At 44.3% G+C, this 21,771-nt stretch overlaps 1 protein-coding gene across 1 annotated transcript in view; it reads left to right on the plus strand.

The window, feature by feature from the left end:
• The window catches only part of LOC149314331 (malignant fibrous histiocytoma-amplified sequence 1 homolog), a 31,291-nt gene that overhangs the window by 5,008 nt on the left and 4,512 nt on the right, over positions 1-21,771 (plus strand). The window contains exons 3-9 of the mRNA XM_089520876.1: positions 3,258-3,549; positions 5,009-5,198; positions 8,938-9,128; positions 10,132-10,616; positions 11,820-11,977; positions 15,545-15,704; positions 16,149-16,219. Of these exons, the coding sequence (XP_089377002.1) occupies positions 3,258-3,549; positions 5,009-5,198; positions 8,938-9,128; positions 10,132-10,616; positions 11,820-11,977; positions 15,545-15,704; positions 16,149-16,219 (1,547 nt within the window). The remainder of the gene's footprint in view (positions 1-3,257; positions 3,550-5,008; positions 5,199-8,937; positions 9,129-10,131; positions 10,617-11,819; positions 11,978-15,544; positions 15,705-16,148; positions 16,220-21,771) is intronic.

The raw sequence follows: 21,771 nt of genomic DNA on the forward strand, positions 1-21,771 counted from the left end.
TTTTCAGCTCAGCTTTAAAGCTGGTTAGGGAAGTGATGAGCCGTGCATGCAGAGGAAGAAGGTTCCAGGAATGAGGGGCAGCTAGAGAGAAGGGACGGATCCGGGACGGGGCAGAGGAGATCCTGGGTTGAGAGAGGAGATTTTGGCTACCAGAGCGGAGAGTGCGAGTAGGGATGTAGGGAGAGAGAAGATCAGTTAAATAAAGAGGGGCCAGCCCATGCAGGGCTTTAAAGGTGAGTAGCAAAAGTTTGTACCTGATGCGGAAAGGAAGAGGGAGCCAGTGAAGGGAGGACAACAGAGGGGAGACATGATCATAACGGCGAGCGAGTGAAATAATGCGTGCAGCTGAATGCTGAACAGAAATTAATGGGTGGAGGTGAGAGAGAGGAAGCCCTGCCAGGAGGAGGTTACAGTAGTCTAATCATGAGACCACTAGGGCATGGACCAGTGTCTTTGCGGTAGAAGCTGAGAGATATGGACGGATTTTGGCGATATTATAGAGAAAAAATCTACAGACTTTGGCTGTAGTCTGGATCTGTGGGATAAATGACAAAGAGGAGTCGAAGATGAAACCGAGACTGCGGGCTTCTTGGACCGGCTGGATCGAGATGTTATTGACGGAAATAGAAAAGGAATAGTGAAGGGTGGGCTTAGGAGGGAAGACAAGAAGCTCAGTCTTGGACATATTGAGCTTCAGACGCCGATGGTGCATCCAGTGGGAGACAGCAGTTAAACAGGATGACACTTGCTGCTCTAGCTCTGGTGAAAGATTAGGGGTGGAAAGGTACAGCTGGGTATCATCGGCGTAAAGATGGTAGGAGAAACCAAAAGAACTGATAAGTTTGCCAAGGGAGAGTGTGTATAAAGAGAACAGAAGGGGACCCAAAACAGAGCCCTGAGGAACTCCAACAGATAAGGGGACAGAAGACGAGGTCTGACCACCCGAGACCACTGAAAAAGATCGATCTGACAAGTTCTCTCTAACAATCTGCATCAATGTTTTAAGCAAAAAGGAATCCAACATAAGACTACTGATCTGTCTACTCCTGCTGAAGATGGTTTAGCAGAAAGAAGAATAGGCATGATTAACCAGATACAAGATTGCATGCTGGAAGATTCTGGGGCACCATCGAATCTGTGGGCGGAGGCAACTAAAGTAGCTTGCCATACCATTAATAGGATGTGGTGCAGTGCTGTAAATAAAACACCATATTTCCTGTTACATGGTAGGGCACCAAACCTTAAGTACTAGAGGGTCTTTGGGCAATTTGCCTCAGTACTGATTCCAGCTCAATTTCAGAAGAAAAATGAACCCAAGAGCCAGAGGCTACGATTTGTGGGTTATGAGGGGAATAAATATAGATTTCTGTTTGGTGGTGGCAGAATCCTGTACTCAAGAAGTGCAGCATTTGAAAGGTATTCTGGATGGGAAAAGGTTCACTCAAACCAAGATGTTTTTGTAAAGCTGAAAAACAATAGTACAAACATCATAAATGGAGGGGTGGATGCATCCAGGGATGTGAAGAAGCAGGAGCCTAGTACTTCACATCAGCCTAGCACGTCTGTAGATACACAAACATAGAAAACACAAGAGAAAGAGCAGATTCAGAAGCCAGACACTCAGACCAGTAGCAGCAGTGACACTGGGGGTGGTCAAAACGCATTCCTGATTCCTATGAGGTCACAGAGGTACAAGAAGCAGACAGAGTTCTGTGTTGTGAAGCAAGACACCCAGACCACCAGTGGCAGTGACACTGGGGATGGTCAGGGCACATTTCTGATTCCTAGGAGGTCCCAGAGGAACAAGAAGCAGACAGAGAGTTCTTTGTTGTGAAGCATGTACAGGCTTCTTCTGTGATAGATGGGAAGACAAGGAACACCCAGGAGATGCTCCAGGAGACATACACTGAGCAGGAGGGGTGGAGAGGAGCCAGAGCTCAGGTGTGAGTGGTTGCGCAGAGCCAGAGTGTGTTTGATGTGTTGGCCAAGCCTGTAGGGCATAGAGTGGCTAGGGACAAGCAGGAGAAGTTGGAACCTGATAGCACCAGGGAGACCAGAGCCAGGAGTGTGGCTGGCATGGACTATCAAGAATGATAGTGTGTGCACATTGCATCCAGGGATCAGAGCAGGATCAGACTGGTGCAAGATGAGGAGGCACTTATTTGAGAATATTCAAGATGGATGTCTTATACTCTGTGTAATCTTTGTAAATAGTTATGTAACAAAGATTAACGAACTCTCATTTGAGAGAAACCTCGCTGTACTAAGATTCATTCTTGTGTGTGAGAGGAAGTTTGCTACGTAACTAAGATTCTTCACAGTCCTTCTTCTGGGCATCTTGTCTGCATACATAAACTCTACTTGTGATCTCTTCAACAAGGGTTATGGACCCAGCATGCACCTTGACAATCCTGATATTCTGGGGGTTTTGTTTTGTTTTATTTTGTTCTATTTTGCAAATCCAGGATTTTTTGGCAGCATAGCCAATGATGAGGAATCCTTGGTGACACAGCCCAACAACATCTGGAGAGCTGACAAGGTCTTTTCTTGTTCTGTAATCCTTTAAATATCTGTCTGGATGTGAACTCTATTGTACTTATGTCTGAGTCAATGTACATAGGATTGCTATGCTTTTTCTTAATGGAATATATAATTATTGAATTCAATCATGGAAGGCCCGATACACAAGTCATGCTCCCAAACACCTCTAAAGGTCTTAACTGCCAAATTCAGCAACGAACCTTCTTTGTGTGGCCATCCCACCCCATCCTCATCCTTTGTAGACTTAATATTTGCAGGAAGAAGAGGGGATGCAGCCTATTTTTATTTTTGGGCTGGCATCAAATTCATCACAGTGAAAAATGTAACCAAAACCAAACCAAAAGAAGGACATTGATATGAACTATGACTGAAATTTTAAAACATGCATCTGAGCATGTGTAGCGTGCCTGTTCATTATCTGCACAGCCCTTTGTAACAAGGGCCAGTCACTGTGGACAAGCATTCAGTCACCTTATACTTCCTCATGGATACTTTTTGTAGTGGTGGAACTCAGATAGTCATCTGCAAACTGATATAAATAGGATATCCCTGCAAAAGAGAGATAAATTGTTAAAATCTCTATTAAAAACTTTGCATGTGAGTTGCCAATAGGGTGGTTGGTGTCCCTCCAGAGTATTCATTGTAGATGAATTATGCACACAATGCCAGTCAAGCTGACTGAGGTTTAGCATGATCCTAATTTTTTGCTTTTGTAGGTACCAGTTTAGCAATGACTCCTTCAAAGATCTTGTTGGATTCTGGATTAACAATCTCTTTATGCGAGTGCCAGACTCTGTGGTCCTTCCCGTTGGAACCCACATAGATGCCTGTGGTGAGAGGGAGGTTGAAGAAAAGAAAGAGGACATCATGAACAAGATTCAGACCATGCTGGAAGAGAGGAGGACCAACCTAGCCCACCTCATTGCCAACCTGGAGGAAAACGAGGAGTCTGAGTTCTATGTGGATCAATGGAATAGACTGAAAGAAATGGAGAACTGCACCCTTACAGTGAGGAACACAATTATATATTTGGCATATTTAACTTGACCAAGGGCCCATATAGACAGGCCAAAATAAAGCTGCTTCGGGTCACTTTAGAGGTATGTTGTTTAAATGATGCATGCATCCTAAGAGACCAGAAGCTGCACCAAAGCTGCGTTCCAGTCATTAGGACTGGAGCATGGCTTTGGCACAGCTTCTGGCTTCTTAGGACGCATGCATCATCCAAATAGCATACCTCCAACGTGACCCGAAGCAGCTTTATTTTGGCCTGTCTGTATGGGCCCTAAGACAATGCACAGTGGTGGCTGATGGCTGCCATGTCAGTGGAATGGTGAATCTGTGCCAGGTTTTACAAGCTCAGGTTTAGAAGCAGCTATCCAGAGTACTCAAACTCATCCCTCAAGTAGATGTGGTACCTTTACAGTTCAAGCAAAAACCTGGAGCATATTCACTGCCTCACTAACATACAAACTATCAGATACCACTGGCAAGACAGAAAGAACTGTGATCTAAATTTCCTAAGCTGTACACGTGCTTACTTTCTGCTATAGCTTTTAATTATTCTTGTATTTTAGGATTACCTTAAAAGAAATGGAGATGTTGATGGAAAGCGCTGAGAGGGGTTGAGTATCTCCATTAGATCTTGCCAAAAGGAGTGGGATATGATTCACCTAATTCTTAATTTGCTACTTACCTTCAGTGAATGGCCAGCAGCTACTAGCCCTTTGAGGGATGCCACCTGTTTCACACCAGTGTTTGAAGACATATTTTCCCTATACCTGAAGGATGCATAATGTTATCATACCTAGTAGATACAGATATTCTGCATGAATTTTTCTTGTGGCCACTACATATTTCAAAGTATGGAAAATCTACTTTTTGGACTATAATTCCCAGCCCTTTCACACTGCACAGTTATAGCAGCATAGTAGCATCCTATCGAATGCTGGGATTTGCAGTTCAGGGAGGGGTATTTAGAATCCATGGCGAGAGAGCTCCTTTGGTGCCTTTGACTTTACCACAAATGCCAGGATGCCATGGGATGCAGCCATGGCAGTTAAAATGGAATCATAGCACTATAATTATGTAGTGTGAAAGGGTCTCCAGAATCCCTCTGGCCAGTATGGTATAAGGAACAAACATTTCCAAGTTTTGACATATCTTGTAGCATGTTCTGTGTGAGGAAGACCTGTCTTGACTCTCCCACTCTTTTCATTGGATGACTCCATGTTTTAGGAGAGAAAGATGCCTTTCTCCATTTTCTCCAGGTCACAGAGTAACCTTGGTCTTTCAGACCCACCTTTCTCCCTCCCTTCTTCAAATGAGGCTCTAGAAAAACTGTGCTGAAGCCCACAAAAACTTCACCAAGCAAAATTAGCAATAATTTCCATCTGTTTGTTGCTTGTCAAGTGTTTGAAATGGTGTGTCTGTGTGACCATGCATTCATGTGTATTTTCTGCCCCAGATTTTAGATCTCGTTTCAGTCAATTGCCTGGATTACGAAGACATAAAAATGCTCGAAGGTACAATTTTGGATCATGTCAAGAATGAAATAATATTCCCTAATATCATCCAAGTGCTTCCCCCTGTCTATAAACAAGTTGAAGCTGCAGTTGTGGATATTGTGCAAAACAGTGAAGAAGTGGCAGAGAACGGCAAGTAAATGTTTTCCCTGGATATTCTGTAGTGCCCCTCTCTCCCCACTCTCCTTTGAAATTAATGTGTGAAGTAATGACACAGTAATAAAATCATCCTAAAGCAACTAGAATTAAAGCAGGAGAGAATGCATGGCATCCTGATTTCAGATTCTACAAGTGGCAATAGGTGCAGCTGTAGCCTTGAGACAAACATCTCTGTGCAGAAGTGAAGTTTCTGTAGATTTACAGCCATCCTGACATTTCAGGCAGATGCTGGCTGATTTAGAAAGCATTAAAACAAACACAGAATAAAGTTTGATCTAATTATAAAGCTTATTAAATAACATAGTCACTGGCTGGGTTCAGAAAGCTGGGAAGTTTGAGAAAGAACAATCCCCTTTTGATGGTATTCCTGATATGTGTATGGGGGATATTCCCCCCCTTAGGCCCAGGAAATGAAATTATGCATGCCATGCAAAAGAAAAAAAAATCTATCGTGAGCCTTCTTCTCCCACTTACTCACCATTACAAATACTCACACTTATTGGGGGACTATATCTCACTGTCCAGAGACTCAGCATGGTGTAGTAGTTTGAGAGTTGGAGTGTGACTCTGGAAATCAGGGTTTGATTCCTCACTTGACTATGGAAACCCACTAGGTGACCTTAGGCAAGTCATGTACTCTCAGCCTCAAGGGAAAGTAATGGCAAACCTCCTCTAAACAAATCTTGTCAAGAAAACTCTGTGATAGGTTGGCCTTAGGGTCACCATAAGTCAGAAACAACTTGAAGGCATGCAGTAACAACAGCAGCAACAACAACTATAAACATTTCACTGGGGATTCTGGGAGTTGTGGTACAGAAAGTCACTTTTCCAGGCTCTGGCCTGCCCTCTTATTCTGCTTAGTTCAGGTAGCCTGGTGCTAAACACCTCTAATGAGAAGTAAGGGCCTTTTCATGCTGCAGCATTATAGCACTGTGTTTCCATTTGAATTTCCATAGTTCCACCCTATGCTGTTTAGGGATGAATAAACATATACATCATATACATCACTTAATTAAGTAAATGTGTCCTTGGACATTACTTCTTTATTAGAAAATTTGGTATCAGACAGAGTGTTACTCAAAATGCAGGGATCCCAAGAGGGCACCTACACAAAGGAAGAATTTAATTAGCTCAAATGACAGCTACAAGCAGGTTTTTGGTAACTAAAAAGCCAGGGTCAGACCTGTGTATAATAGTTCTGAAAAACTGAACTTCCAGAATGTTATTTTATTTAACAAGTAAAATATTTTTATTTATAATAAAATATTATTATAAATAAAATATAACAAAAGGGGTAATCATCTTTCACAAAATAACATACACTCACACACATATACAAGAACTAGTGATATAAACGGTGGTAGCAGATAGTGATTTTTAGAATTGTAAAAGGTGATACTGTACCAGTTCTAAAAACAGAGGTCCTTTTGGGGATTCTGTGAAGTGGCTCAGGAGCTGCCTGTGAGTCCAGTCAATACTGAGGAGTCAAGGGAGATACTGACAGGGTGTCTGTCTGACCTAAACTGACACCAAATTGGTGGTGTTTGGGCAGACACTTTTATGGGCAAAAACGTATCAACTAGACAGTTTTGTGATTAAGGTGTAGTTCCCAGAAGGAAAGAATAGAACTAGAAGCCTATAAAAGGCTGGATAATCACTATGAATGTCTCTTGACAAAGGAGTCTCACTCCCAGAGGGAGGTAATCTTGGACTTCTGTTCATATATAAACCTAAGGTCTATCACCCACCATCACTCCTAACAGTGAAGATTATTCAGATTCTGACTTTAATTGATCTATACTTTGGCCATGATCTATACCTCTGGCCATAGAGGGAGAGATGCAGCTCCAGCTCCATCAGGCCCAGCCTCGATTAAGAAGCAGAGCCCTCCCTCCCATCCATCTTCCTTGGTCCAGGCCTCAGAGGGAGAGAAGAACTGCTGGACCTGATCCCCTTCCCCACCACCATTCCCTTCTCTTTTCGTGTCATGTCTTTTTAGATTGTAAGCCTGAGGGCAGGAAACCATGTAATTAAAAATAATAATTAATCAAAAACATTTTGAACCTTCTAGTAACCACTTGAAGCCTTCTTCCAAACATGTTGGAGGTAGCTGGTAAGAGAATAATCTTATCCCTTTTCTCTCTGTTTTGCTGTTTCCGTGTAAGGGATTCTGGAAGCAGCTGCTGTTTAGCTTGCCTCTTGTTAGGATCATAGAATCATAGAAGGATAGAGTTGGAAGAGACCCCAAGGGCCATCTAGTCCAACCCCATTCTGCCATGCAGGAAATCGCAATCAAAGCATCCCCGATAGATGGCCATCCAGCCTCTGTTTAAAGATCTCCAAGGAAGGAGACTCCACTACACTCTGAGGGAGTGTGTTCCACTGTTGAACAGCCCTTACTGTCAGGAGGTTCCTCCTAATGTTGAAGTGGAATCTCTTTTCCTGGAGCTTGCATCCATTGCTCCGGGTCCTGTTCTCTAGAGCAGCAGAAAACAAGCTTGCTCTTTCCTCAATATGACATCCCTTCAAGTATTTAAACAGGGCTATCAAATCACCTCTTAACCTTCTTTTCTCCAGGCTAAACATTCCCAGCTCCCTAAGGCGTTCCTCACAGGGCATGGTTTCCAGACACTTCACCATTTTAGTTGCCTTCCTTTGGACACGCTCCAGTTTCTTAATGTCCTTTTTGAATTGTGGTGCCCAGAAAGGGACACAATATTCCAGGTGGGGAATCAGAGCAGAATAGTGGCACTATTACTTCCCTTGATCTAGACACTATACTTCTATTGATGCAGCCTAAAATCGCATTGGCCTTGTTAGCTGCCGCATCGCTCTGTTGACTTATGTTCAATTTGTGGTCTACTTGGACTCCTAGATCACTTTCACACGTAGTCTCATTCATCTGGGTGTCACCCATCCTATATTTGTTCATTTCATTTTTCCTAAGTGCAGTATCTTACATTTCTGTTGAAGTTCATTTTGTTAGCTTTGGCCCAGCTTTCTAATTATTAAGGTCATTCTGAAGTTTGATCCTGTCCTCAGAATGACCTTAATAGATTAGAAAGCTGGGCCAAAGCTAACAAAATGAATTTCAACACGGAGAAATGTAAGGTACTGCACTTAGGGCGGAAAAATGAAATGAACAGATACAGGATGGGTGACACCTGGCTGAACGAGAATACGTGTGAAAGGGATCTGGGAGTCCAAGTAGACCCATAGTTGCAGAAGGATCAGCTAGAACAGAATTCTACTCTTTCTCAGCTCAAGCTTATTGTATTGTTGATTTCAGACATGCTGCTGCAAGCCAGAAATAAGTCTGTGTTCCTCCAACTTCTTAACCACCTTTCCAGTGCTGATACTCCTAGAAAAAAGCTCCACCTAGACAGAGGACAAGAAGAAAAAAAGGGGGCAAGGCTGACTTTAAAAGACCATGTTTGTCAGAGGCATTGTTAACTGGGGTATGCCTGCATTCTCAGCCAGAGACCTCTTCTGCTTAGTCCTGAACAGCTGACTAGACTTCCCAAAAATACATGACTCAGGATTCCATAGGATGCGGGACCATGGCGGTTGAAGTGGAATTATAGTGCTATAACTGTGTAGTGTGCAAGGATCATAAGTCTCATTGGGTTCAGTACAGCTTAGTCCCGAACAGCTGACTAGACTGAAGCTCTTGCAGCAGTTGCCTTCAATAGCTTCTGTTTTGATCCCTTAGGTATGATGGATTTCAATCTCTTATACAGTGAGCTTTCCTGCCAACACCATCTGAGTCACTTGGATGAAGAACTTCTGCGAGACATCCTGAGGTACCTTCACCGCATTGGACTGATTATATGGTATGAAGAAGTCAAACAGCTGGAAAGCACTGTTTTTCTACGTCCAACTATCCTGATTTCAATATTCAAAGTGAGTACAACCAAATATTCTTGGTTGCTTTGGTACTCTTCTGAAGCACCATATCTAGAATGAATTAATTTTCTTTCTATCTGCTTACTTCACTATCCAGCTCTCACATCTGTACATAGTGATTTGGAATATAATGGCTTGGACGATTCTAACTTTAGTGTTCAGCTGTATATCTTTACATGTCATTGGGTTTTCTTAGGGAAGGAAGACTTAAATATACTGGGGAAAGGAATAAAGAATCAAGGGCCCGGTACAAACGGGCCTTTCTGATGCCCTCGTCACATGCTAGGGTTGCCTGGGGGGCTTTTTGCGGGTTCTTTTTCCGCCAGCAGGAAACTGTGTGGTTTGGTGGCTGTGGCTTCCCTCCAGCGGAAAAACAGGCACCGGGAGGCCACCCTTTTTGGACAGTCTATTCTGCGCCACGGAGAGATAAATGGGAAATTGTGATTAAGAAAGTGGAAGGTAAAATGGGATATAAAGAATTTAAAAAGATAATGATATTTTAAATGAAATGTATTTCCTCTGAGTGTCTGTTTGTGGGAGGGGGAAGGGGGGAAGCATATTATGAATTATGGATCATATAACTTGTACTATCTACTGTGTAAATAATAAAGTTAAAAAAAACTATTAAAAAACCAACAAGAATCTGGGGCTTCTCCCTTCTGCTCCCACTGAGACTCACACCATGCACACCATCTCTTCAGTTTTTTAAAGGGCACAGGCGAATGTCACAGTCCATTTCTGCCAAAAAGCAGATATTTGAGGAGCGGTGGTGTCACTCACCCATAGGGTGTGATCTGCATCCCCCCCCCCCCCGCCAAAGTGATGTACCTGCTGAAAAGAGATGTCTTCCCTCTGTTTCTACATCAAGTCACCCAGAGATCTCACACTGGAGCCTGAATGACTTTCTTCAACCTCTTATTCTAAGGGAAACCATGAACCCACCTGGTGTGTTACAGGTTGTATCGTAATAGGTTTTAAAAAAATTCTTCTGCTTTTCCAGACTCTTGTCCGGTATGGACTGATGCAACAGTTGGAGCACATTTCTGTAGACATCTTGATAGGAGAACATGCTACCATCCGGGACCGGACCAACTGGGTGTGGACATTTAAGTCAAAGGCCATGCTGTGCCAGAGAGCCATGAGGGCCTTACTCAAACACCAGCTCTGTGTGGACGGCATGAAGGATGTCTTTGAGGAAATGGTGGGCAGCAGGTCCCAGAAGGGGAAGCTCTTCAGCCTTCTGGAACACTTTGAGATCTGCCTGGAGGTCAGAAATGCAAGGGGACTCAGTCCCAGAGCCAGACCTTTTCTACCCGGGCAGCCATGGGAACCTGTGCAAAACCATGAAGAGGAAGTACTCTACTTATTTCCTACCTATCTTAACTGGAGTGAGGAAGTATCCATGATGTGGGGAGGAGATCATGCCGAGGATCTTCATATCCGCCTGTATTTTTCCCCTGAGATCCCAGAGGGCTTTTTCAAAAGGTACTAAGGAAAACCTAGTGATTGTGTGGGAGTTGTATGGACACAGTAACCAGAAGCCTCTTAGTAACATATGCAGACATTACCCCTGTGTATGTATTTCTGGGGACATTACACAAGGATATGGCCTGTATTACCTTGCATACCTCTTGCTTATGTGTGGAAGCACAGCTGGAGCTCACAGATGCACGTTTATTTCCTTGGCTATGGGCTGACACAAGGCCATTCTGGCTGCTCTCACATATAAAGGCTGTTCCTTCGTCCCTCATGTGAAAAAAAGCAGACAGAATGTACCTATCTCCCAAGCGGGTGAAGTGGCAGTTTTCAGCCCCCTTGCTTCTCAGGGATAAAGTGGGTAAAGTGAGCAGACTCTGCACCCCCTGAGAACAGTGTAAGTACACTGTAAGACTTGAATTCCACCAGCAGATCACTTGGATCTCAGACTTCCAGGCAGCCAGTTTTTGCGATTGCAGTGCTCCTTTAACTGAGGCCTGCAGTCATGGAAATAGGCTGATTTGTGTAAGCAATGATCATGTGTAAGGGTGAGCATTTGCTTGATTGGCTTGTGATGAGAGATGGGTGGCAGGCAGATGGAAACACTGGGCTTGGGATATGCCACTGGCCTCCTCAGTAGTCATTGTGTGCAGCCTTTGCTACCTATCTCTATCAAACATGAATGTATGTCTATTTGGGAACTGCGTTATGACTGAGCTGGTTCACAGGAAGTATGACTCTTTGTGTGTTCAGATAAAGAAATGGAGGACTTGCAAGAGGGAGCTGGATTAGCTGTAAATGTTAGGATGCCTCTGGCTAGGAGACTCTTCATTTCCATGTTGAATTGCTGATGTTTGCAAGCAGACACCTGTCTTAAAGAAGGAGTGGGTAATTTTCACCTAATTTTCAGCCATTGTGGGACTGTTATGAGGTCATGGGAGAAAATTACATTGTTGTGTTGGGGCAGTAGTTTGCATGATTTTGGTAGGGGTTGGTGGTGGGTTGAGTTATTTTCCACCACAGATTCTTTTGATTTTTTAAAGATTTTGGGGTTCAGGAACTTGGAGTGTCCTGGAGGGCTTTGAGGATTTTAAAAAGCGGGGTAGAGGTAGTATACAACCTATAGGCTGTTCTCCCCTCTTCATCTTAAATAGAAATTTTAACACATGGTATCCATATGGAATCTGAAGGTGAAGGTTTCTCTCTTTGCAGGCTCATGGTGAAGGTTTGCTCCTTCTTCTCAACACACTGGGTTGCAAAAGCAATATGCTTGTTCATCTGCAGTGGCAAACCATTGCTGATCAAAGCAAACAACCAAAAAGGATACAGCTATATTGAACTCAGGTGCAGAAAACCAGCAGAGAGGGCAGGTATTTTCTTATTTAACTGAAATATTTTAGCTGCCTTTCAGGACTTTGTCCTTAAGTGCAACAGGATTGTTCTGTGGTGCAATATACAAAAGTGAAAATATACAGAATGCTGTTATGCAAATGCAAATTACCCATTGTTTCAATTAAAAGCAGCAATGAAAAGAAAGGATTTCAAAGCCCATACAAATGCAAGCAGTGAGGGAGCTAGACAGATATTGGTTGGAAGGGAGTGCTGCAACATTGGTGCCACCACTGAAATGGTTTCATTTTTCATCCATGGCAGGCTAGCCAGCAAATACTCAAGAAGGACTTCTGAGAAAGCTCTTAACTGTGGAGGAATGATTGTATTAGTGGCAATGGGTGTTCAGATAAATTAGTCCCAATCTGTTTTTGTTAATAACTTATAGTGGCTCCAGTTAACATTTGAGTGGGAGACTGCCAACAGATACCAGATTGTTGTTGTTAACTGCCATCAAGTTGACTTTGATTTATGGTAACCCTATGAATGAGAGAACTCCAAGTCACCTTGACATCAACAGCTCTGTCCAGGTCTTGTAGATTCAGGGCTCTGGCTTCCTTGATTTACTCTATCCATCTGGAATGTGGGCTTCCTCTTTTCTACTGCCTTCTACCTTAGCAAGCATTATTGTCTTTTCTAGTGAGTCATGCCTTCTGATGATATTCCCAAATTACAACAGTCTGTTTTGTCATCTTCGCCTCTAGGGAGAGTTCATGCTTGATTTATTCTAGGACCTATTTGTGTTTTTAGCAGTTCACAGTATCTGTAGAACTCTTCTCCAGCCCTACATTTCAAATGAATTGATTTTATTCTTATCAGCTGTCTTTACTGTCCAGCTTTGACCACCATACATAGAAATGGGAAATACAGTGGCAACTGTGATTTTCCTTAGTCCTTGTGAGAGTGCATGGTTGTGTGTTGTATATGATTGTTGATTTTCCCTTTTAAAAATCAAATTCATTACTTTCTCTGAAACCTGCCTCTAGAATTCTTAGTGTCTCTGAACTTGGTATACACAGATATATGGCCCTAATTAATCCAGCCACTAGGCATTACTACCTTTGAGTTAGTTTATAATTCCCCAAAATTTACATTGGTATTTGAGTGTCCTTTTTGGACAGGTGTACAACCCAGGGTTACACGTCATTCTGACTGACTGACCCAAGGTATAGAAATCTTTATCTATTTCAGCGTCTTCATTGTCTACTTTAAAGTTAAGTACAGTAAAATCTGTGGTCATAATTTTTGTTTTCTTAATGTTCAACTGTAAAAACATCTCTGCACTTTCTTCCTTAACTTTCTTCAGTAATTCTTCCAAGTCTACTATTTTCTGCTAGTAGTATGGTGTCATCTACATCTCTTAAATCAATGTTCCTTCCTCCAATTTTCATTTCTCCTTCTTCCCACCCTAATCCTGCTTTATGTATGATATGTTCAGCATACAAGTTGAACAGATTTAGGGTATTAAAATGCATCCTTACCTAACCCCCTTGCCAGTTGGAAAGCATTCAGTTTCTTTGTATTCTGTTCTGACGGTAGCCTCTTGTTCTGAATACAGATTATGCCTCAGGGCAATCAAATGTTGTGGCACACTTTTTTCTTTAAGAGCAATCCATCGTTTTTCATTACCTGTATAGTCTACAAAATCAAAAGCTTTGCTATACATAATGTATAAAGCCCAGGCTGATTTTCTTCTGAAATTGTTTGGTGTGCTCCATTATTCAACACATTTTTGCAAAATTATATGTTGGATTATGGAGCGCACAAATAACCCATTAGGAACAACTAATGAACCCTTGTTCAGGAGCCCTGGTGGCGCCGTGGTTAAATGCCTGCACTGCAGCCACTCACTCAAAACCATAAGGTTGTGAGTTCAATACCAGCAAAAGGACTCAGACTTGCATCCTTCCGAGGTCGCTAAAATGAGTACCGTATTTTCTGGCGTATTAGACGACTTTTTAACCCCTAAAATCTTTTTCAAAGTTGGGGGGTCGTCTAATACGCCGGGAAGGCTCCGCTGCCGGCGCGAGGGCCGCCGGCCTTGCCCTCCTCCCAGGCCCCGTGGAGCCTGGGAAGGAGCGCTGCAGTCTCGCGCAAGGGCCGTCGGCCTTGCCCTCCTCCCAGGCCCCGCGTAGCCTGGGAAGGAGCGCCGTGGCCTTGCCCTCCTCCCAGGCCCCGCGGAGCCCGGGAAGGAGCGCTGCGGCCTGGCGCGAGGGCCGTCGGCCTTGCCCTCCTCCCAGGCCCCGCGGAGCCCGGGAAGGAGTGCCGCGGCCTGGCCCTCCTCCCAGGCCCTGCGGAGCCCGGGAAGGAGCGCGCGGCCTGGCGCGAGGGCCGTCGGCCTTGCCCTCCTCCCAGGCCCCGCGGAGCCTGGGAAGGAGCGCCGCGGCCTTGCCCTCCTCCCAGGCCCCGCGGAGCCCGGGAAGGAGCGCCGCAGCCTGGCACGAGGGCCGTCGGCCTTGCCCTCCTTCCAGGCCCCGCGGAGCCCGGGAAGGAGCGCGCGGCCTGGCGCGAGGGCTGTCGGCCTTGCCCTCCTCCCAGGCCCCGTGGAGCCCGGGAAGGAGCGCGCGGCCTGGCGCGAGGGCCGTCGGCCTTGCCCTCCTCCCAGGCCCCGTGGAGCCCGGGAAGGAGCGCCGCGGTCTGGCGCGAGGGCCGCTGGCCTTGCCCTCCTTGGCTTTTAAGGAGGCGGTCTTATACGGCAAATATATCCCAAACTCTATATATTTACAGGAAAAGTTGGGGGTCGTCTTATACGCCCAGTCGTCTTATACTCCGGAAAATACGGTACCCAGATCGTTGGGGGTAATTAGCTTACATTTGTAAACTGCTTAGACACTGATAGTTCAGTTTGAAGCGGTATATAAATGATGCTGTTTGTTTTGTTCAGCATAATAAATTATACACATTTTTTTCTTCCATTCTTCCCTGTGTTTAAGAACTCCCAACTAAAACTAAAACTGAAAAATATGGACAATAGTAAGCTAAACAGACCAACAGACAGACCCTGTATCTGACATAAGAGCAGTGTTGGATCAGATCAAAGGCCTATATAGTTCATCCCATTTCCCACAAAGCCTTTATCCCACTCTTCTATTGAATCCTTTAGTCCCTATGGCCAACTCTGACTGGCATCAGTAACCAAGGGCAAGTGGGTAAGATGGTTGGTCAATCCCTGGAGACACCAAGCTATTGGTCGATGCAGCAGTTTCTGACTAGTTCTAGTGCTCCTGGTATAGAACTGGCATATTTCCTACTGGGGAAGGGGTTTGTACTCTGGAAGTGGACCTGGGTCCCCCTGTATATGAAGTGGAAGTTGTTCTGCTCAGTTAGGACTGCACTCACAGCTGCTGTACTTCTTGTAACTATGGGATATGTAATTGGAGGAAGACATAGGAAGACCAGTATTACAGGTGTATTGGATTAATAAATGAACCCACAGTCCTGAGACTTTTCTAGTTCTTTCATAGCCGTTGTCCCCATACATCTACTCTTATCACTACTTCAGCTAATTGTTAAAGGGCACAAAAAATTGCTTTCCCCTCTCTAACTAGGATTCAAGTTAGCGTGGGACTTCATTATGACAGTAATTTCCATCAATCATAAACTCTTGGAAGAATGGCCTGGTCTCCATCTTTGTGTAAAGACACCTTGTCGAACATCTGGATGTCCTGCAGAGTTTGTCTGGCCAGATGTGGATGACAAGACCACCGTGTGAGTACTCTCCCATACTTCTTCTGCCTCTTCCCCTTAAGAGTAGTCTCTGAACATTGTGGCAGCAAAGCCAACAAACTCCTCCATAAATTTTAAAATACACTGTCTCTTGTCCAGAAAATTCATAGCTTATTACCAGTTTTGAATCCTTTGGAGATTTAAATTTGGTTAAGGTAAATTTGCTTTCTCTCAGTCTGTCTTTCTTTATTCTAATTGAAAAGACTGATTCATATCCACTGGGGTTTTTTGTTTGTTTTTTGACAACCCTCAGGTTCTTTACATGGTGCCATTTTAGTCTGGTTTTGGTGCTTCTTCTCCTAGTCATACCAAGAAACAAATAACCTAAAAATGCTACAACAGTATTTTCCATTTTTCGAGCTGAAGCATTTGGAGATGCCAGCCTTAATAATTATTATTTCTTCTTGCCTCCCGCCTCAACAAAAGGACAAAAGAAGAAATTAAAACCTGTGGAATTTGTGCCCATCAGTTTTCAACAGAGCTATTGTTACCCAAAGGTGAGGCTGAATCAGTTACATTTGTCTTATGGCGCTATGCATTAAACCAATGTTTCTCAAGCTTTGGCCTTCAAAATGTTTCTGAACTTCAGGTTCCACAGTTCCTGACTGTTGGTCAAGCTGCTGGGAGTTGAAGCTCAAAACACCTGGAGGACCAAGGATTCAGAACCACTGCTTTAAATGGCTTTTATATGCCGATACTAATTTGATTTTGTTCTGTTGAGATGGATGGATTTTAATGATTAATATCCTCACAATAGATTTGTAGAAAATGGTTGCAGAGTGGATACGTAGAAATAAGATTTTTGAGTTGAGGCCTTGTGAAGCAAGAGAATGCTCAAAGGGATTTACAGTAGGAATGTTTAGAGACTAGATTACCTTTGAAGGCTCATCAAGGTGCCTGGCACTGCTCTGAAAGCCATAATAATCAAGAACAACATCCTTGAAAGAGAAAGTAACACATGGGTGATAAGGGTGAAGGAATATTTCAAATGTGCCTTAAGTGTATTATAATGTATTCATGTATCTTTGCTCTGATTGCAAGAAAGTTTTGTACGTTTAAACTTTGAACCAGCCAATAGAATGTATGTTAGGGACCTCTTTGTTTGAATTACTATAAAGGTAGCCATTTTCTTTCATTTGAGGCAGGGGTAGGCAACCTTTTTGAGCCGGGGGCCGGGTTGCTGTCCCTCAGACAACTGGGGGGCCGAAGCCAAAAAATAAACAAATAATTTTTTTAAAAAATTAAATAAATAAATAAACTGGGACAAATGTAGGACAAAAATTTCAAATGGAAGACACTTTTTAAAAATGGAGGACATGCGAAAAAATTTGCTGATTTTTAAAAAAATCTTAATATAAATGCATGTTTCTGAGGCTTCTATAGACAATTGCCCCCCTTGCCCCTGCATGCCTCCTCCTGATAGGCCAAAGGCCCCTCGCGTGAGAGGCCAAAGGCCCCAGCGGCAATCGGCGGCAGGACCGGGCTGGGGCCGGTCCCAAGGCCTCGCTGGGCCGGATCCGGCCCGTGGGCCGTAGGTTGCCTACCCCTGATTTGAGGCCTCAGTTTGTTTTTTGGAATTTGAATTCCACTGAGGACTTTGACGGCAAATAAATTTTTGAATTCTCAGCATCCAGGGTCCTTTTGTCATCTCTGTTCTGTCAAGCTGGTGGACATAGTGAGAGAAAGTCCAGGCTTTTAAGATTCCCACAACACTGTTGTTGTTCTTACAGTTGTCTTCATATTCTGCAAGGCAACATGTTACTTCTCACAGAGGATGTTATGAGCTTCATGAAAGACTGAGCTAAAAGATTGATAAATAACCAAAAATATTTTATAACAAATCCTTCAGCATTCCATTCTATTCCATTTCTTTTGTTTAGATCCCAAGTGAGCTGAGAATAGACCAAGATCCATATTAGATTTTTTTTTTGGGGGGGGGATTTTTAAATGAGTATTAACAAGGATTTCAGAGTGCCAACTGCTAAACAAACAGCAACAACAAAATTACTCACCGCTGTTAACTAGACTGTTAAAACGAAGAAAGCTTTGGGAGACAAAACTAAACAGGAGCAGATTTTTGTGTGAAAAGATTGTGATCTCAAGTTTTCTCAAAACAAATTCCTGAGGTCAGCATTCCTGCATATGTCTGTTGCACTGAGACCTAATTGGCAGATATTGTTGTTTCCCCCTTTTCCCAGCAGAGAGGGTCCTGTCCTCCTGTAATTTGGGTTTAGCTCCTCCTATTTGCACCTGTAGGCAGGGACAATAAACAAAAGACCGGCCCCTATATAGGGAGGAGCTAGCCCCCCTGAGCCTCAGTCTTGTTCCTGCCTATGTTCCTAGCAGGATGTGTCTCTTCGAGCCAGCAAGGTTTTTCCTTTCTCGAAAGCGGTTTGAGAGTTCTCTTGGTCTTCCCTTCTTCTCCTCTCTCCTGCCTTTCCCCCCTTCTTTGGTGGTGGCTATGGCAGAGGACCCCAAGAGCACTGGCTAAGGGTCATCCTTAGCTCAGGCTTCCCTAGCTCAGGGTCTGCCAGCTCAACAGAAGGAGCTGGCTTCAGAGAGAGACTCATTGGGATGTGTTTGCTGTTGCTCTGCAGCTTCTTCATTACTGCCACTTCAGTCCTTTTCTTCTCTTCGTTCCTCTTGCTGCCTTGGGAGCATGAAGAAGGACTTAATATGGCAAGGGCTCCCAGGATTGGAGAAAGGTCTTGGCTTTGCCAATGACTCTCCCCCTCCTCCAGAGCTGTCCCCTATCATGGTGGGAGCACAGGAGATTTCTGCAACAGCATTGCAGCACATAGGAGCCGTGGGAACAGATGATGAGGGGTATCCCCTCCATATCTCTGTTTCTCCACATCACCTCTGCCCAGCCTGCTTAAGGCCAGGGATCAGTGAGGAAACTGGCCAGAAGTCATGGAAACTTCCCTTCTCAGCATCTCTGCTCAGCCCATTGGGGCCTGAGTTCAGAGGACAGGCCAGCCAAAAGCCATGGCAAAGGATTTCTCTGCATCACCTCTGCCCAGCCTGTTTAAGGCCAGGGATCAGTGAGAAAACTGGCCAGAAGTTATGGAAACTTCCCTTCTCAGCGTCTGCTCAGCCCATTTGCGGCCAGAGTTCAGAGGACAGGCCAGCCAAAAGCCATGGCAAGAGATTTCTCTGCATCACCTCTGCACAGCCTGAAACAGGGCCAAGGTCAGAGAGGCAAGCCAGCCAGAAGATACAGGAGAAGGGTGAGTACCAGGGGCCCTCTCTCTCCAGCCATCAAATAGCCTTTGCCAGATCTAATGCCCTCTCTCGGGGCATGCATTGCCATGAGGCCTCTGCCAGGGCCATTGCAGGCACTATGCCTAGCATAAGGTTTGGGACTCTGCCAGGAGGGCAGATGGGGGCATAAACCCTTGGTCTCCCCCTTCCTTCCCATCTCTGGCCCCAATGGCACCCAGGACCCCATAGGTGTGGGGGATCCTTTTGCAGACTGGGAAACACATGGTGGTGTTGCCAGGGCTCCTGCACTTTCCTTTTGAATTCTTATAATGAGATGGTGTGTAAGGAGGCACAGGACTCCTCCTCTATGTGGTACAGCCGCATGGCTGTAAAGGAAGCTGGACTTGGCCCAGCAGGAACTGAAGCTTCAAATGATCCTTTTTGGCTGCCGCAGAGCATCCCACAAAAAAACACAAAATGGCTTCATGTCCTCCCCAGAGAGAGCATGGCCTCTGCCACCCGCTTCTAAACAGGGGTTGGACGGCCATCTATCGGGTATGCTCTGATTGAGAGTTCCTGCAGGGCAGAATGGGGTTGGACTGGATGGCCCTTGGGGTCTCTTCCAACCCAAGAATTCTATGAGAGAGCATATGGATACAAATCCTCCTGTGTTCCCTTCCCAAAAATTACAACAATAAAAAGGGGGAAGCCACTTGTGGATATCATGGGTGGAGAGTTCCCTTCACTCCCAATTGTGTTTGGCTGCCCCAAACTATGACAGCGGGCCTCTCCTTTCCATCAGAGATTATCCTTGTCAGCACACAGACATGCCTCAGGTAAATGTAGAGCCATGTCCCACAGCAGCCCCTGTCCTTCCCAGCTACTTATGCAAGTTGGAAGGGAGCTGAGGACCAAGCCATCTTCTATAATGCAGCCAGGTTACTATAAAGCCTGCCTGAGATTAAAAGGGCTAAGCTTCTAAACCCCAGCTTGAAGTTGGGGCTGTTTTAAACATAAATAAAACAAAATGCCCTGTGAATATCAGGGCTACACTACAGGCCATATACAGCTATCTACCCATGATTAGCAATGGTCTTCAGTCACTGCTAACCCAGGAGCAGTTTCCTCAGTGCCTGGAAGAAGCTACTGCCCAGGCAGCCTCCCTTGATGGGGCAAATAAAGGAGGGGAGAGCCCCCCCCCCCATGGCAACAGGTCTAGGGGCTCCGGTTTACAAGAGATACTGGTTAACTTTTTCTGGTGTTCATTTTATTACTGTTAGCCCATGAAGTTTGAGTTGTGCTGTTTCTGCTCACCCACTCTCCTTTTTCCAGGCCAGAGAAGATGCCTGGGAAGGGGCTAGCCATAAGCCAACATGATGATTTTTCTTCCTTCCTCATAGGCATCCATCTCTGTCTCCATTAGGGCCACAGCCTTTTTGCCTTAGCTGGAACAGCCTAAGACATAAGATGAGCACATGGTTCTACCTCCTTTGTGCAAACTGTTATTCAGCCATAGCACTTCTCATTAAGAGCATAAGCTTTAACAATACAGATTCATTTAAATGCTAATAAACAGGGTAACAAGCAAGGAGAAGGCCTCTGGTCGCTCAGCAGACCTCTAATGCTTACATACATTGAGGATCTTTGGTAAAAACATCTCATATTAGATGATAGATGTATTGGATTAAGGTGACCAAGCAAGTTCCACTTTATTGGCAAAAGGGTTATGTTCCTGTTATAAAACACAGGGAACCTCAGTCAGCTAGCCTCAGGAGAGGTGGCTCCCTTTGCCTTCCCTTCTTTCATAGGAGAGATGTCTGTTAAAGGGAAGAAACTAAAAAATACAGTTTCTTCCATGAGATGGTTCTCACTAATACAGGGGGTTAAGAAAAATTATATAAAAAACAAACAGACAAACAGACTCCTCTCCATGGGGAGAGAATCTCCCCTTCCTCCAGGAGTGTTTTAAAACAATATAATCAGGTTTTTCTGCTAAGGGGTTGCTTCAAATCCCATTCAGACATCCTGCACAGCCCTGAAGAGTCTGCCACAAAAATCACAATTACCTCCTACCTTGGCTAGATAGTTTACATTTTAAATAAGAATGCCTGCTGATGGGCTTGCCATTCAGCTGCTGCCTGGCTTGGAAGACCCATTGTAACAAGGTATGCATATGATGAGTTGGGCTCAAGGCCATGAAGGTTCATGCTGCCAATCTCTTTCTTTTAGAGGTCTCTGGGTGCTACAAGATTCCTTTTCATATTGTTGGGCATGCTTTGATTGTGATTTCCTGCATGGCAGGGGGTTGGACTTGATGGCCCTAGTGGTCTCATCCAACTCCATGATTCTATGATTTTCTTGTTATAGGTTAGCTGCTGTGTGGGGGAGTGGACTTCCTAGTGCCTATGCCTTGTTTTCTGCTAGCACAGCTTGATATATATATATATATATATATATATATATATATATATTCATTCCAAAAACAAACTGTGATTTTACTATTTTATACAGGAGACTCCATTTTACTATACCATTATATTTTCTGTGACTTCAACTTCCATGGATCTGGTATCCATGCAAAGTCCTAAATTCAACTCCAGTACATATCGAGGGCCCACTATACTATTTTAAATTTAGGTTTGTGTTCCTTTGACAGATCCCTTTTGTGGAGAAAATTCTCTCCTCGAAATTAGATACCAGAGGGCTATCCTTGCCAAGCCCCCTTTTCCCATTTCATGACTCCTTAATCAGCAGTTCATTTAGCCGGGAGACCCCTCAGCCTTCATACAGGTTGATGATAGTCTGCTACATGGAGTTGGGGTGATTTTTGAAGTCTCTAGACAAG

This window comes from Sceloporus occidentalis, unplaced genomic scaffold (genome assembly GCF_023333645.1).
Source record: "Sceloporus occidentalis isolate IW3139 unplaced genomic scaffold, rSceOcc1.0.p SCAF_4, whole genome shotgun sequence".
Lineage (NCBI taxonomy): Eukaryota > Metazoa > Chordata > Lepidosauria > Squamata > Phrynosomatidae > Sceloporus > Sceloporus occidentalis.